Source organism: Lampetra planeri, chromosome 13, assembly GCF_965212315.1.
Source record: "Lampetra planeri chromosome 13, kcLamPlan1.2.h2, whole genome shotgun sequence".
NCBI classification, from domain to species: domain Eukaryota; kingdom Metazoa; phylum Chordata; class Hyperoartia; order Petromyzontiformes; family Petromyzontidae; genus Lampetra; species Lampetra planeri.
Window position 1 is genome coordinate 2,960,375 of NC_136119.1, and position 16,358 is coordinate 2,976,732.

The 16,358-nt window shown below is 46.9% G+C and overlaps 1 protein-coding gene across 1 annotated transcript in view; it reads right to left on the bottom strand.

Moving 5' to 3' along the window:
• The window catches only part of TLN2 (talin 2), an 80,207-nt gene that overhangs the window by 42,498 nt on the left and 21,351 nt on the right, over nt 1-16,358 (bottom strand). The window contains exons 2-15 of the mRNA XM_078599869.1: nt 9,100-9,267; nt 8,083-8,180; nt 7,175-7,304; nt 6,518-6,670; nt 5,464-5,606; nt 4,714-4,841; nt 4,329-4,392; nt 4,059-4,163; nt 3,767-3,922; nt 3,399-3,500; nt 3,146-3,222; nt 1,679-1,856; nt 966-1,079; nt 221-329 (exon numbers count right to left, since the gene is read on the bottom strand). Of these exons, the coding sequence (XP_078455995.1) occupies nt 221-329; nt 966-1,079; nt 1,679-1,856; nt 3,146-3,222; nt 3,399-3,500; nt 3,767-3,922; nt 4,059-4,163; nt 4,329-4,392; nt 4,714-4,841; nt 5,464-5,606; nt 6,518-6,670; nt 7,175-7,304; nt 8,083-8,180; nt 9,100-9,235 (1,693 nt within the window). The 5' untranslated portion in view covers nt 9,236-9,267. The remainder of the gene's footprint in view (nt 1-220; nt 330-965; nt 1,080-1,678; nt 1,857-3,145; nt 3,223-3,398; nt 3,501-3,766; nt 3,923-4,058; nt 4,164-4,328; nt 4,393-4,713; nt 4,842-5,463; nt 5,607-6,517; nt 6,671-7,174; nt 7,305-8,082; nt 8,181-9,099; nt 9,268-16,358) is intronic.

The window sequence follows — 16,358 nt, forward strand, 5'->3', positions numbered from 1 at the left end:
TTATAATTTGACCAAAAGACAGCTCTGGGCCAATTTTTTACAACAAAAAAATTCAAATCTCCACTTGTGGGAGTGTTTTATACCAAGACACAAATGGCCATTCGTGTATTTTTTTTTCAGTGAATGGAAAAGATGAATCCACAAGACCATGTAAAGCAAGAAAGCCAGAACAGGCGACCCAACTGCTAAGGGTCGTGCGTGGGGAAGAGTAAACGCTGACCGGATGTAAGGTTAATGCAGGAGGCAGTGCTGGCATTTATAGCATCCACTTGCGAATGGATCTCATGCTTTGCCTGGTCCATCTTGTACTGACGCCACGCCTTGGATGCCTGGAGGGATAAGGGCGGTGGGGGTGAAGATGGTGAACTTAAGGTCACGGGGCTACAACATCAAAAGAAAACAAATGCATTACTCTATTTGACACTGATGTAATGCTCTAATGCTATCTACACTTCTTACAAGAATAAATAACAAACATAAGCCAAAGCCTAAAAAATTAACCCGTAAAAACAAAGTTTTTCACTATAAATCCTTTATATGCGTGGCGGCTAGAGTCCTCTCGTCCTCTGGCTTGAGATGGCTGCCACCTATGGGTCAGATGATTGCCTGCCACCATTAAGCAATTGGTAATTAAATATAATTTATTTTTTCCTAAAAAGTGTAACATTTTGGAAATGTTACACTTTTTTTTTTCACGAAAATAAATTGTCACGCACGAGTCTGTGTGCAAAATGTCAGCTCGATTGGATCACGGGAAGTGGGTTAAAAAACGACCGAAAGATTTGCACGGTCGTAAGCGCGCAAGCAAGCAAGTGAACTTAATATAAAGGATTTAAAAAGACCATGCCACCTCCAGTGACATCTCTACAGCGACCCTCAAAAATCCATCCATGGTACCACGTTTTCAAGGTATCACCTGCCCCCCCCCCCTCCTCATGCCAACCAAGCAAACGGTGACCCCTGACCTTGTCTTGCCCGAGCGGGGGCAACGAGTCCATTTCATCCAGGCTGCTGCCGGCCTGCTGCACGGCCTGCATGCTTGACGTGATGGTGCCCATCAACGCTTGCTGATTTGTTGACTGTGTGGAAAGGGGAAGACACATGACACGCAGGTATAGGTATAAGCAGGCTTCAGCAGCCATATCTCAAGAGTCAGAGTACTGAGCCAGGAATTCTGTAGATTCTGGGGTCGAATTCGGGTTTCAGTCACCTGTCTTTAACCTGGGTTTCTGAAGTGTCGCGGAGATGATGGTCTCAGCCTCACTAATAATTGGAGAAAAACGTCATTCCATTGAATATGATTTGTTTGCCTTATTTGTACAAATTTAAGATTTGTGAATTAAAATATATTAGTTTGGCTGATACACACATAGAAATTATCTGTTGCAAGGCGTGTGGTTACAAATATTTTTAAGAGTCTCTTAAGTAGCTCTTCCATGGGCCATTCTCTCATATGGATTGATGTAGTCATCGTCAAGAGTTACAAATGCATCATTTAACCTGACGACACAATTGCATAGAAAATGTTTTATAATAAAGGTTAGAGAAAAAGAACACTTAAAAAATGTATATATATATGTCCTGGCAGGCAGATTCCAACACAGAAAATAAACATCTGCATAATTCGCAGGATAAAACACAAGAACAACATTTTCACCGACCCAGATCCACAGCTCACCATGGGTGGCAGATGCCCACGGTGCATCGCACCACTAGTGATGACCTTGTTAGCGCCGGGCATGACGCCACGGCCCAGGCTCTCGGGTCCGCCGATGCCCCGCATTACTGCGGGCAGGGCCACGGAGCCGTGCTCCGCCATGCCCATGGGGTTGCAGTTTGTCTGGATGACGGTGGATCTGCACGTACGCACGCACGCCCAAAAAAACCGTCACCAACACGCACACACAACAAAAACCGTGCCGGTGATGTTACATGGCGCTTGTGCCAAGACTATGTGCACGGGACAGACCCAGATGCCATGGGTTGATTGATTTAGATGACTTTCAAAGAGAAAGATTCCCCATATAGCGAAAACAGACTCTTGGGGCAAGTGCTGTTAGCGAGCACCTATGAAGGCCGGCATTGCACACGAGCGGGTGGGTGGCCAGCACTACGCCCAATTGCCTTTGTCTCCCCAGTGGCGATGTTCTGACACACCGCATCAGGTACTCATTTGAAGCCGAGTCAACCTTGGGGCGGCCCAAGACCAGGTCAGCTAATCATCACTGGTGTTGGCTGTGAGCGGGAATCGAACCCGGGTCGCCGGATTCGTAGCTCAGCGCGCTAACTGCTACACTACTGCTCCCTACTGAGATGACTGGCACACACGGAAACAAGCGTGCGTGTGCACGCGTCAACGAGCTGCCACCCAAGAGACGTCACCAGCTGCGCTCTCTCTCAACGAGCGACATGATGCGGAGGCACGGGCTGCGTCGACGTTGCCGCTTTTCGAAGCCGCCGGCTCGGAGTGGTCCCTGCAGACTGTGCCGACGGCCTGTCCTCAAATTGGTGTTTGCACTCCATTTGGACGCGCGCGGCTATGAGGGGGCCCGGGAGAGATCACATTTATTTGTCATTGTGAATGAGAACAGCGCTCGATCGGTAACCCTCAAAGGTCGCCGCTAACAGCCCAAGTTCCCCCCTAGGAGTGTAGTAAATTTAGGAAGCACTGGATTTGCAATTGAAAACGGTGGTGACGAGTCTGCAATGCGGCTACGCACTGCGACCACCGGGACCCTCTTACGCCCAACAAAGGAGAGTAGTTGTGCCTTGTATTGTACGCTGATCATTGTTGCTGCAGGGCAGGCATCATGGGGCTTGACCGTAGGTTCAAATGGAATGACTCGCAGTCCCCCGACCCCCTACGCAAAAAGGACCCTCGAGCGGAACTCCGTGGAGGATGAACCAAATGATAAACGATGGCAATAGGGGTGGAAACAGACACCTACCTAAATGCACATGCTGAAATCCCACAAGCGGCTGTTTTTAAAGAAGAAATTTAGGATAATCTCGATGCCAGGTCATCTCATCTTGAAATCAATAACTTGGCTGGAAACGTGCTCATTTTCGTTTTGCGCAGGTTTTGGTCGGCGTGGCCAGCGAAAAGCCGATGCTAAAACAAGCGCAAAGAGATCAAACTACGCACTTTTTTGGGGAGACCGAGTCCTCCAGCATTGTCGACTCTTCGTCTCCCTCTGTGCCGAAGCGATCCTTGCTTTTTTTCTGCAGACAAAAGAGGAAGTGGGGAGGCAGGATATGGGGAGGAGGGTGGGTGGAGCGATGCAGGAGAGGTTGCCGTATCGGATACAGTCTCATTGACTGTCGCGGCATGCCTAACAAAGTCCCAAAGCACGCAAACCGCAATGGATCAAGCTCCAGCGATGTGCTGTGCAGGATACCTTCTTGAGGATGATGTCGATGTAGCCAGCGATAAGCTGAGCAATCTGCTCCCCTTCTGTCGTCTGCACAGAGTAGTAGCCGTCACTGTAATCCCCAAAATCCTGCAGGGAAATGGAATCGATGTGATATATAAACGCAGCGAGCTCCACTGTGAATGACGTGGGCTCGAAAGCCATTGACAATTTCCCACAGGCAAGCACAGGAAGGTTTTGTCCCTGCATAACGAGACACTGCGAGCGCCGTCATTGTGATGGTCACAAGGCTCACAATGTGGCCGCCTACCAGTCAAGCGACGGGCCGCGGCCTGCTCAAGGATCGCGAGATGTGGGTCACAGGGTGACGTACGACTCGCAGCATACGCTCTCACCAAGGTGAAGCTCTTCGGCGAAGCGGCCCAACGTTTGACCGTGGTCAGCGGCCACTCCTGTATCACCTCCTTGGTCCTCTCATCCACGCGCATCACCGACTCCTTGGTGATGCCGAACAGCCGTGGCACCAGCTTGTTCTTGCCCTTCATCTTCTCCTGAAGGAGCAGGAGGAGATGGGACAGACAAGGGAGGTTGCTTAGCCGAGACCAGTCAAGCAGAGCAAGAGAACGTTACTTTTCAGGCCTCCGAGTTGAAAGCGAGGGGTGGCGTCGTGTTCATGCCACCACTGACCTTGACGAGGAAGAAGGACACGCCGTAGGTCTTGAGCGATCGTGCCTGCCGTACGTAGCGCACCTTGGCCTCAATCTCCGTCATCGATTCGCATTTCTTGTGCTCCTGAGCCACGTTCCCGAGAACAAAAACACATGCACGGAAAAATACTTTGAAGATTAAAAAAACGGCACAAAACACGCTGGCTCAAAAGTGGTTTAACTATAAATGCGGCACGTGCAAGTTTTTCAATCGCGATAGAAAATTCTGAAAGGAGAGTTCAACGGGCACCTGAAAGAGCCTCTTTTCCGCTCCTCGCTGCTTCACGTACTCTTTTGGCAGGAATTCCTTCAAGCTGTAAAAGGAGACGGAATTTTACGAAGATGCTTTATTGCAGCCATACCGCTATTAAATATGTATGGCGCATTTATAGGGTATGTCAGGACATAAAGATTACTGCAAATTTATTAGCTTGTTCACCCTTTGATGTTCAGACTTTTTTTTTGTTGCTACAAAACATAATAAAGTGAGATTCATTTTTAAACAACTCATATACGGTCGCTAATTAAAATCTTCTGCTGCTGCAGAAACCAGCGGGAGAGTCAGACACATCGCGACGTTTTAACTCTTGGTTAAGTGTGCGCGTGAATTCGCAAAGCAGTCGAGCGGAACTCACTCAAGGAATCCCGGTTTGTGTTTGAGCTCGTTGTGCGGCCCAAACTGAATCTGAGCCTGGTACCCGGCAAACTCGCACGCCATCTCAAACGACACGGGGTGCGAACCGTTGAGGATGTCATCCCGAGCCTGCAGAGAGAAGGGAAAACACGGCATAGAATCTCAGAGATTTCAGGAATCAATTTAGACCTCCCTTGCTCGTACAACTTAACACGGCATAGGGGCTGAAACGAACGTAGATTGTGGTCTCGTTGGTGCTGCTGGTCGTTGTGAAAACAGTTGGTGGTAAAATTTGCGCGAATAGCGATTGCTGTGCTGCTAGTAATTAGTGGTGGAACATAGCCACTGATAGATACATTGAATGTAAGAATCACTGTTACACAATTCATATCTAGGATATATTTGGTTCAGTGGTGGTGGTAGTAGCAATGGTGGCTGGTAATAGTGGTGGTGGTAGTGGTGCAGGTGTGGCACTAATGGTAGTGGTAATGATGGTGAAAGTGGTATAGTGACAATGCTGATTGTACAGGTGCTGATGTTGGTGTGAAGGCCGTCGTGCGAATGATAACAGGAATGATAACTAACGGTGATAGCAATTATGGTGGTAATATTATTTGTGCCGGTAGTGTTCTGAGACCCCGATTGGCCATAGCACTATTGCACAGAGCAGCAGTGCCGAGTACTCCAACACCAGCGGAGAGAACGGAGCGCCGCACACTGGGGCACTCGGCTCCTCTGCCGGCGCCTGCACCTGCACGTAGAGAAGGTTGAGCTGCACGGGGTCACGCGAGTCCACGTTCTGGTCCGAGTAGAAGAACTTGCGTCGCAGCAGCAGAGTCTCGACGTCCTCCACGCCCTGTTCGCGCAGCGTGCGCCCGTGGTCCAGCCAGTTCACTGCACGCAGGAAGGAGGGGGGGGGGGGCAAAGGTCAAGTGTCTCCAGCGTCATGGGGAGCAGGGGTCACAACGAGCAGAAAAATAATGTCTAATGAGAAACAACGGCGCTAGCGATGGGCTATTCCCCAAGCGTGGGCTTGAATGAAGGGCTGGATTACTCCAATGGACCGGATCCCATTAGCAATATATAGGCAGATCTCAATTATTCGCACAGATGCCAGCGGTCCCCTTGTGAATAAGAGGAATATGACCCAATTTAGCGAATATTTGGAAGGCTGATTGTGTAATGTTGCAAAACCGACTTCCACGCACGCAGGCATAGGCACACATCAATCAAGGCTGTAACTGGTGAATGCCCAAGCCAACAATGACCGTCACAATACATAACCGGCAAATACGGATTGGGGGTGGGGTAGTGGGTGCGCACAACTTCCAGGATTTGTACGTAAAATGTTATACGATTATAATTTCATGGGATATCCTTTGCCAGTACCCAAATATACTAATAGGGTTTTTCCCCTTTTTTCTGGCAACAAAACTGACACCTTTTGCAAGGAATCATGCTTACATTAACCACAATACCTGCAGTCAAATGGTGTGGACCAATCAGTTTCAAAGACAATGCATAAATTATCAGAGTATTGTTTTTGTTTGCATTTGACTGCAGGTATTGTGGTTAATGTAAGCATGATTCCTTGCAAAAGGTGTCAGTTTTGTTGCCAGAAAAAAGGGGAAAACCCCTATTAGTACGATTATAATTCTTAACAAATAAACAATTATAGAACACTTGAGTGAGAAAACATACTAGTTTAAGTTGTGATTAGTTGTTGTGAGAACGGGCGAGGAGGGGTTGCCTGTGTGTTTAGGCAATAAAATCGCGAGCGAGACGCGTCAATGGCGCAGCCTCACTGTCGTCGTCGGTGTGGAGCTTCTGCTTGAGCTTCTCCATCTTCTTCTCGTCGCGCAGGAGTGAGCGGTCCTTCTTCAGCGTCCCCGTGCCATCCATCGCCTTCTCCTCCGCCACCTCTCGCACCAGCGAATACTCCTCGTAGTTGGTGATGCCTTTCGGGTGCGGTGGAAAACAACCGCGCGCACACACACGGAACAAACGGGGCGTTAAAAAGCAAATCCACAGGAGGTAATGTGGTTCTTGAAGCAAGAAATTGAACCATTCAGCCGGTCTGATTGTATATAATGACCCCTATATTAAAAGGTGGATGAAGTGTTGGCCCGTGGTGGTTATAGTGCAATGCGCTATGAACCTGGCAATCGGATTTTAATCCCTCGCCACAGCTGACATCAGTGGCGAGTGATATCTGAATCGGAAATGGACCACCCCTTGACCAACCTGCACGGATCAGCTTAGCGAAGGATATCCAAACAACCCGTGACCAACACGATGCGGGGGAAAGCTTTCATCCACCAGTGGCTTGAAAAAGGGCCACCATTTAACAACTATTGTCATTTATCTTACATCAAAAGTTGTCGCTGTGTTAACTAAGTGACCAGTGGATGGCGGCATGCACGCAGAGAAATTGTGAGATTAACTGCTCCGTGAAAACGCACCGATCCTGGCGCAGACAGCGAGCAGCATATCCCCCACGGTCTTGGAGTCGTCCACCATTGCCGTCTTGATGGTGCCATCCAGCATGCGCACCTTGAGGGGTCGCTGCTTCTTGCGGTACTCGAGTAGATCCTGCGGAAGCGGAGGAGACGTGGCGGTGGAGGAGATGGGGAGGTGGAGCAGACGGGGCGGCATTATGCCGGCACACATGGCCTACTCTTTTTGAATGACCTTTATGGCATCTTGACTGTCTACTGCAAAGCCAAGGGTGCGTATTTTTTGGGGAGTACACCCGCAGTATTAACCTGCGCTATTGTCTTCCAATGAATATTTATCACCGTGGCAGTTTTTTTCTCCCATCTTTGTTTAATAGACCAGACGATGAACACATTCGTTTCAATCGTCAAACCTTTAAGTGGTGTGTTGGATGCCGAGAATACTCGTGTCTGAATGTTTTAAGGTCACACAGCCCGACACGTGTGACCAATAATAATTCCCTTATAAGGCCGATTTTGTCTCAGAACTGCCACAAATTACAGCATGCGTAAGTGCCGACTCTCAGGTGACACATACGAAGGGACCGCTTGAAAAACACAGCATTATGGAGAAGTACCCATCATGCTATGCAAACCTCACTAAATATATATAAATAATGTACTATTGTCAATACAATTATTCAAAGATGCAGGAGTGGGGTCACTGGAGCATAAGTAAGAAAATGAGTGGATAAATCAGCGAGGGAATGATTTAGCACGCGAGTGAACGTGTGTCTGTGTGTACAAGTTAGACCTGTGTGTTCGCAGATCCCTCGGCAATTTGTTCATGCATTTGACAGATGCTCAGATTTGCATAAAGTATAAGAGTGGGGCCCAAGTGGTTGTATGTGCCACGGATTCTGGCTCGTGCTTACGCCATCTCTCAGCATGTAGTAGTCGAGACTCCGGCCGGATTCCAGCCAAATCCCCTTCTTCGAGTCCTCGTCCGACAAGAAGAGGCCGTAGTCAGTAGCTGTGAACACACGCAGCCAGCACGACGACCTTCCTCAACACGAAGCCAAACACACACAGCTGGATGGGTGATTGACTGAGTCGGTAATGTAGCAAGTGGGTCGGTGGATGAGTGGGTGAGTCAGTGATTTAGTGGATGGGTGGGTGTGTGGGTTGGTGGGTGAATGGGTGCGTGTGTTTGAGTGGGTGGGTTTGGATGTGTAGTGTGCAAAGGGGTTGGGTGGGTGAGTGGATTGGCGATCAAGCGGGTGAGTGAGTAATTAAGCCAGTGAACGAGAATACAAGTGAGTGCATGAATATGTAATTGAGTTGGTGAGCGAGAGGCTAGATGGCTGGGTGAATGAGTGAGTGAGTGATTCAACAAGGGAGTGACGGAGTGAGTAACCGTGAGATCGAATGCAGGAGTGGGGTGGCTGGAGCATAAGTGAGAAAATTGGTGGATAGATCAGCGAGGGAATTATTTAGCAAGCAAGTAAGTGAACATGTGTGTGTACAAGTGCATGAGTGAGTAGAGTGGGCAGGTAGGTGGATGCTTGGGCGATTCAGCCGCTAAGTGAATAAGTGGGCGAACGAGTGGGTGAGTGAGTGATTAAGCCAGTGAGCAATCTGACAAGCGAGAGCCTACGCAGCAAGTTATAATGCGAAAGTGTGAACAAATCGGGGAAAATGAGATGAAGACATTGAGAGTGCCAATGAGCAAACAGGTAAGTAGAGGATGAGTGAGTTGGTGAGTAGGTAAAAGAGTAAGGGGTTCAGCTAGCCAGTGAACCATTACACAAGCAACCAAACAATTCAGCAATTGAATGAGGCCTTAAGTGAGCAAGCGATGGTTGAATGAGTCAGTCAGCGAATGAGCAAGCGAGTGGAGCTAGCGGGTTGAGCGAGCAGGTGAGTGGGAAGATCAAGCTGTGGAGACTCACGCTGGCCATCCTGTGCCTCCGGGACGCGCTCGCGAATTATGCGGCACGCGTCGTACACGACCGTGGACGGCTCAAACTGCATCGTCTTCACCACGTTGCAGTGGCGCACACAGATCTTGAGCGAGAGTGCCACCATGATGGCTGCGTGTGCTCGCTACAACGCTCAATCTAAGCTCGCACAAACACACATGCAGACACACACACAAACACCCCCCCACGTTTAGCCGTGGAAAATGTTGGGGCAATTTCTGTTCGCGATCTTCTATTTCGGCCGATATAAACTAAACTATTTTTATTTTACTAGGTAAGGCCCACTGTGCTATGTAGCTATTTTTCAGAAGCGGCCTGGCCAAAAATGATAGCTCAACTAAGTGGCTTATCACATGACAATTGATACCAGCCAAATACTCTAAACCAAATACTCTCGACTATGTTGCATGAAGAGGTGGAACCATGTGCAGCCATATTTATCTCACCAAACGTTGACGCACTGCACTAGGTACTTATTTAAGGCTGAGACGAGTTAGGGGAGCGTGCAGCACCAGTTTAATTATGACCCACCACAAACTCAGGTTGCCGGTTTGGTAGACAGTGCTTACCACCGTGCTATATCTCCCCACATACAGCAACAATAACCGTCGCTTGGCGCCAAGTGGCAGTGATGTCACCAAGGCGCTCGTGCCAAGCTAGGTGCACCTCGAGGTCACAGCCCACTTAAACCCAGGCAACATAATTTCTTTAATAAAAAACACATTTAGTGTACAGTGAGTGAATTTAGGCAGATTTCCTTATTTGAGGTGGAACAATTTCTCCAAATTCTATGTGGAAACGTGATGAAAACACCACCACCACCACCTGTGATGATCATGTAAAAATAGCGCTTCCTAATGAGTCTCAGCACCTTCTGAGACATGAGCAGTGCAATAAGAATAACGCTTAATATAATACTACTACAGCCTTGGCTGAGAAAAAAATTGGATGGTCAAAACGCAATCATCTATTGGAAGTATAAATCTTTCACTTAAATTACATTAGAGTAAATAAATCTATCAACAAGGAGATACTAGATAACGAAGGAACAATAAAAAGTGGATTTTTTTTTTCAGAGTGGAAGGGAAGAAATTGACGTTCTGGCCAATAGGCATTCTTTCATCAGAGAGGGCAAATACAGCAAAGCAGGTTCAACACTAGGCATGTGGCGATACATATAAGCGATTAAATTCCATTGTTACTTTTAGGATGCACGCATCACATGTGCGAGAATCTATGAATTACCATTCTTGAAAACTAAGAGAAAATTATATGCTAATATTCGGTATCAGAATATTTATTTGTTTAAAGTGGAATAATCCAATGAGCTTCCAGTAGGAGCGGGTCAGAAAGCTACAACAATAAACAATAGCAAAACACATAAGAGAAGTGTAGCAAAGGTAAACAAATCATTAAAAAATACAAATAAAACTAACTATTTTTATCTTATCAGACAAAGCGACCTGACCACAAATGATAGCTCAACAAAGTGGCTTATCATATGGAAATCTATAGCAGCAAAATTATCTAAATAATCTAAATGCATGTTTATAAATGTGGAGGGAAAAGCCGGAGGACCTGGAGAAAAAATCCACACGACCACGGGGAAAGCATGCAAACTCCAAATATACAGCAGGCGTCAAGGGTCCGGATAAAACCCCCTGACCTCCTGCATACCAGATGAGGAAGAAAACATGGAACCAACATGGCGTCCCTTAAAGAAATAAAGTATATAAGTCACGAATTGTCACATGTCTATTTAATTATTGTATTAAAACACTACTTACATACAGAGACAGTGTGTATTGTGAAACAGCAAGCTGTCACTCAATACTAAGAAGCTTATCTGGGTTGGTCACACATGGTGAAGAGGAAATGTGGGTTTTTCAGTTGGAGTCAAGGCGTAGAGTGGTCAAGCGTGAAAACAGTTACGGGCCCAGGAAATGTCTCCCCCCACATTTCAGCGTATGTGCATGCCAGGTCACCACACGCTCTTAGCGCACCCTCGGAGAAAGAAATAATCACGAAAATATTTTGCGATTATGACTTTATCGATATAAACGCCATGTTTGTGTGTTTTACGTTCAAATATGTAGTCAATTCGCAAAAAAATAGAATAGAGCCCACAGAAACAAAATCGGCATTCATCGGTTTTGACCGGTTGCCAAATCCTGTACGGAACATTTCTAATTTCTGCACTTATCCTTCCAAAAAAACACCCAACAGTTAAAATCACTGTAACATCAGTTGTCAAGACAACCCCGACACAACAAGGTTCAAACACGTTATCAGGCCTCGGCAGCTTCACGAAGGGCTCTAGGCCTTACGGGGGTCAACCGTGGAGCTTCCAGGTCAGCCGAGGTCTCCCATTTACCCACGGTGATTACGTTCAGGGATGGACGTTTGGGCGGCACGACGACGCGAGAAGATATGGAGGAGGTGGCTGCCTTATTTGGAAATCTTAGGCATATGCAAGAGGTCGGTGTCTAGATGGGAAGCTGAATTCACGTGTTAGCCAATGTTCCTGTTCCTCTGATATGTGAAGATGTTCCCCCGATGCCCTCGTCATCGACAACGGTGGCAAACCGACCAGTAGTGTTCATCATCATCGTTTTCATGTAGTTCAGATTGTGTTTCTTGAGCCTTTTTACAGAGCTATGCAAACTAAGTGCATGTTTATTTACAGAAATAACTGAGTTTTGAATACACAGCCCGCCAGCTTCCGCTTCAGTGTTATTCAAGGAAACCCTCCTTAAAAACACTTACAGTAAATACGACAATAATGTTACTTGGGAAAGCCTCGCCGAGTCTCAAGACTCGTACACGGGAAGGTCTCGCATTGTAATTTTTAGCCAATTAAATTCACGAGTATATTGGCATGTGGGAGGATAGCAGGATACCCAGGAGAAAGTCCAAAGCGTGCGAGAGGGTAACGCTCAAAAACCCGCACACAGTCCAAGCCCAGGGAAACCTGCTTTTCCCATGCAGTCTCCCATATAAGTGCTCGCGAACCTGGCTGCCTCCTGCTTAGCTTCTGCGATCCGATAATATTGGCCGACTTGGCGTGATTTGGTCATAGACATGATAACTATATCAAATAGAGATCTAACGATGTGCCAAGATGGCAATGTTTATGATTCCCCGTGTGAAGGTGTTTTTATTTTAGTGTTTGTTCAGATCGATTCACTTCATTGCTGCACTTTGTTTGCTTTGGCATTTAGGGTGACCTCGGGAACGCTTGCAAATGAGACTAATTATGGTCTCTTGAGTTCTCACCTGGTTAAACGAAATAAACCTCCGATTAGCACGGCTGACTAAGTAAGGTGCGAAAGGAGTTCAACGTACATACCTGTCACAAATCTATACTTTTTTTGCAATTGTGGTAAATGCTGCACCTATAGTGGCCGCAAAGTTTACTTGGACCAATCACCTACATCACAACACACAAGATGCAACCAATGACCATCTGCACAATTCAATACCTTTATTGTGGCATTAAAGAATAATGTTCTATTTAAATATTTACGAATCATCATTGCATGCTGATTTTTTTTATTTAATTGAATCGCGACCCTGAATCGTGACAATTCATCGCACTGCCAATGTGAAGAAGGTGGGCATGAGTGGGGGGGTTAATGCAGCACTGTAGTTACGAGATTGACAAAACGGGCAGTGGCACCACGTGTACACGGGAGGCAGATACACGTTGGTCTTGCCTCACATGCCACTTCACACCACTTCCTCAAATTCCGCTAGGCTGCCCAGTCCAGTCTCCGTCCACAATTGTGCCATTTATGGCACACACACACACACTGTTTTTATGTTTTGTTTAACCACTCCGGTTGCCACCCGCACCCTTCCCCTGCTTCCCAGGCCAGTCCTCCCAATGCAACATGCAAGTGCTCGTGGGATCGATCTCCCCGCCGCACACTTACAGTGAGCGGCTTGTGGAAAAAGCAAAGGGTCTCGCGCCGATGATGGTCATGTGCATCTAAACCATTGCGATGAGCGCCGGGCAATTCCCAAACAACAGGACGGGAGGTTCACAGGTTCTCACGTGACCGACGATTCAATGCCTGGCCGCACAAATCCTGAACTCCTCCACCGATCCCACAGGGCGTGAAGTGTGCCACTTCACCTCCACCCCACTTTTTTTTATTTATGGCACCAGAGCCGATTCGCTCCCTGCCAGGTTTCTGGCCGATTTCATATCGTGCAGGTTTATTGAAGCGCAGCAGGCAACAGTTCCTCGCCATTTCGGGAAATATTATGTGCAGACGAGCAAACTTCGCTATATTTGCCCAGCTTACCCCAGGCCGATTACAAGGCCCAGGCTCACGCGCGTCACGCTGAACAGACGTGCTACTGTAATGGGCGGCTGTACGCGCACTGAGGGGCCGAACGGAAAAAAACCACAAGCGCCCCGTTATTTACGCATGATATTACGGAGAACGCCTGCTGCCAAAACTTGCCGCGATTGTTTATCTAGCGTCAGCGCGTGTGCGCCGAGCCGCATGGAGCGAGGCCAGGAAGCCCGGGTTTTATACCAAATAAAGCAATGGGCGCTCAGTGGGGGCCGGCTTCGTCCCAGCCGCTCGACTCAAATTCCAAACATTTGCGCTCGCTTCTTTTTTTGGGAGGCGTTTTTTTTCTGTTCGTTCCTGTCCCTCGACGCCCATTTAACATTGTAATCGTGGGACCTCCTTTTCCAGTACCAAAGTATGATAATAGGTTTTTCCCCCCTTTTTTTGGCAACAAAACAGGTGTTAAGATGTTAAAACACCAAACTGAAACCTTTCACAAGGAATCATGTCTGCATTAACCACAATGCTTGTGGTCAGAATGCAAACAAAAAACACTGATAATACATGCATTGTCCTTGAAACTGATTGGTCCACACCAGAGACAGCTTTCTTTTGAGCCTCGTCTCAAACGATGTTAGACCAGAGGACGCCAAAAGGCGTACAGCCCAAAGACAATGCACTATCAGAGTAATGAGAGCTCGGGGTGAGCATCTACATTATGGGACCTCCTTTTCCAGAACCAAAGTATGATAATAGGTTTTTTCCCCTTTTTTGTAACAAAACAGGTGTTAGGATGTTAAACACCAAACTGAAACCTTCCACAAGGAATCATGTCTGCATTAACCACAATGCTTGTGGTCAGAATGCAAACAAAAAACACTGATAATATATGCATTGTCCTTGAAACTGATTGGTCCACACCAGAGACAGCTTTCTTTTGAGCCTCATCTCAAACGATGTTAGACCAGAGGACGCCAAAAGGCGTACAGCCCAAAGACAATGCACTATCAGAGTAATGAGAGCTCGGGGTTAGCATCTACATTATGGGACCTCCTTTTCCAGAACCAAAGTATGATAATAGGTTTTTTCCCCTTTTTTGTAACAAAACAGGTGTTAAGATGTTAAAACACCAAACTGAAACCTTCCACAAGGAATCATGTCTGCATTAACCACAATGCTTGTGGTCAGAATGCAAACAAAAAACACTGATAATATATGCATTCTCCTTGAAACTGATTGGTCCACACCAGAGACAGCTTTCTTTAGAGCCTCGTCTCAAACGATGTTAGACCAGAGGACGCCAAAAGGCGTACAGCCCAAAGACAATGCACTATCAGAGTAATGAGAGCTCGGGGTGAGCATCTACATTATGGGACCTCCTTTTCCAGAACCAAAGTATGATAATAGTTTTTGTTCCCCTTTTTTGTAACAAAACAGGTGTTAAGATGTTAAAACACCAAACTGAAACCTTCCACAAGGAATCATGTCTGCATTAACCACAATGCTTGTGGTCAGAATGCAAACAAAAAACACTGATAATATATGCATTGTCCTTGAAACTGATTGGTCCACACCAGAGTCAGCTTTATTTTGAGCCTCGTCTCAAACGGTGCTAGACCAGAGGACGCCATTTTTAATGCGGACGACCCGCGGCCACGGTTTCAGACCACGGTGCGTCGCATACGAAATGGAAACGTTTTGCAATGAACGCGCTCCGATAGGAGGAGCAAAGACAAACGCACAAAACTACACACCAAAAAAGGAATTTCGGTTGTTTGAATCGGTTAAAAACATTTCAAAACAAAAGGCTTTTGGACACTGTTTTAGGAAACTGTGTTGACTTTCTGTTCGCATCGTATAGTATTGTGATTCAGATGCTCACCACGGAGACACCGAGAAAGCATTTGACGGGCCAATTCATGTTGCTGTGCCTTACGGCCCAAGAGGTGTTAACATCAGACCACACCACCGGTGTAAACCCTCAGCACATCACAAGCATAAACTATCACCACTGTAAACTATGAGAGCCCATGTCCATTGTAAACTATCACAGCACACCATGAGTGTAATTTATCATAGCGATACTTCCACTGTAACCTGTAATAATATACCACCGGTGTCAACTATAAGAGCACACCACTGCCGTGAAGCCGGAAGGAAAAGATTATGAGTTTCAGAACTTTGAACGTCACCTCCCCCGTATGTGTGCGTTTTCTCCGGTTCCTCTGGTTTCCTCCCACAAGCCAATCACTCATTTACGAAAAGGAAAAAACATGCCAATGCGGGACCATCCTGAAAAAGCTATTCTGCGAGGTTGGCTTTAATACGATTATAAAACTTGTAAGACTCGATCACCATGCATCAACGTCTTGGTCTGACGTTTGCCAGCTGCTTAAATACTGACGACGACCTTCCTCGAGCGCTTGACCATCACGACACGCTTAAAGTGGGCTCGACTTCAGCCAAACTTGCTACGAGGAATTAATCTGCACGGATGATAAATTAGTTACGTAATGCAAAAATAAAAGTCAATTACGCGGCAAAACCTTCCCACAGCGCGTATCACAGCCTCGGGCGCACATATTTGTGCGGGTTACCATGATCTCGGAGCATCCTCGGACTCTTCTGCGTCGCTCCACGAAAAAGGAATCAAATCCGGACGGCACAATCAACGCATGGAAAGAAACGGTGTACATTCCATGATTTCTCATTCTCATACCTGAACTACAGCATATGGATTGTATGCAGAACTCGTGGGTTGTATTATGGTTACCTACCAACTTTATACATGCCTTATCAGACGACCGCAAACATTTTTAAGTAGCGGGGTAGAATTTTTTCTTGCATGGGAGACCAGTGGGTGGCAAAATTCACAAAGTGAGAGAAAAAAAATTAAGGGATTGCTATTCAGACAATTTCCGCGGT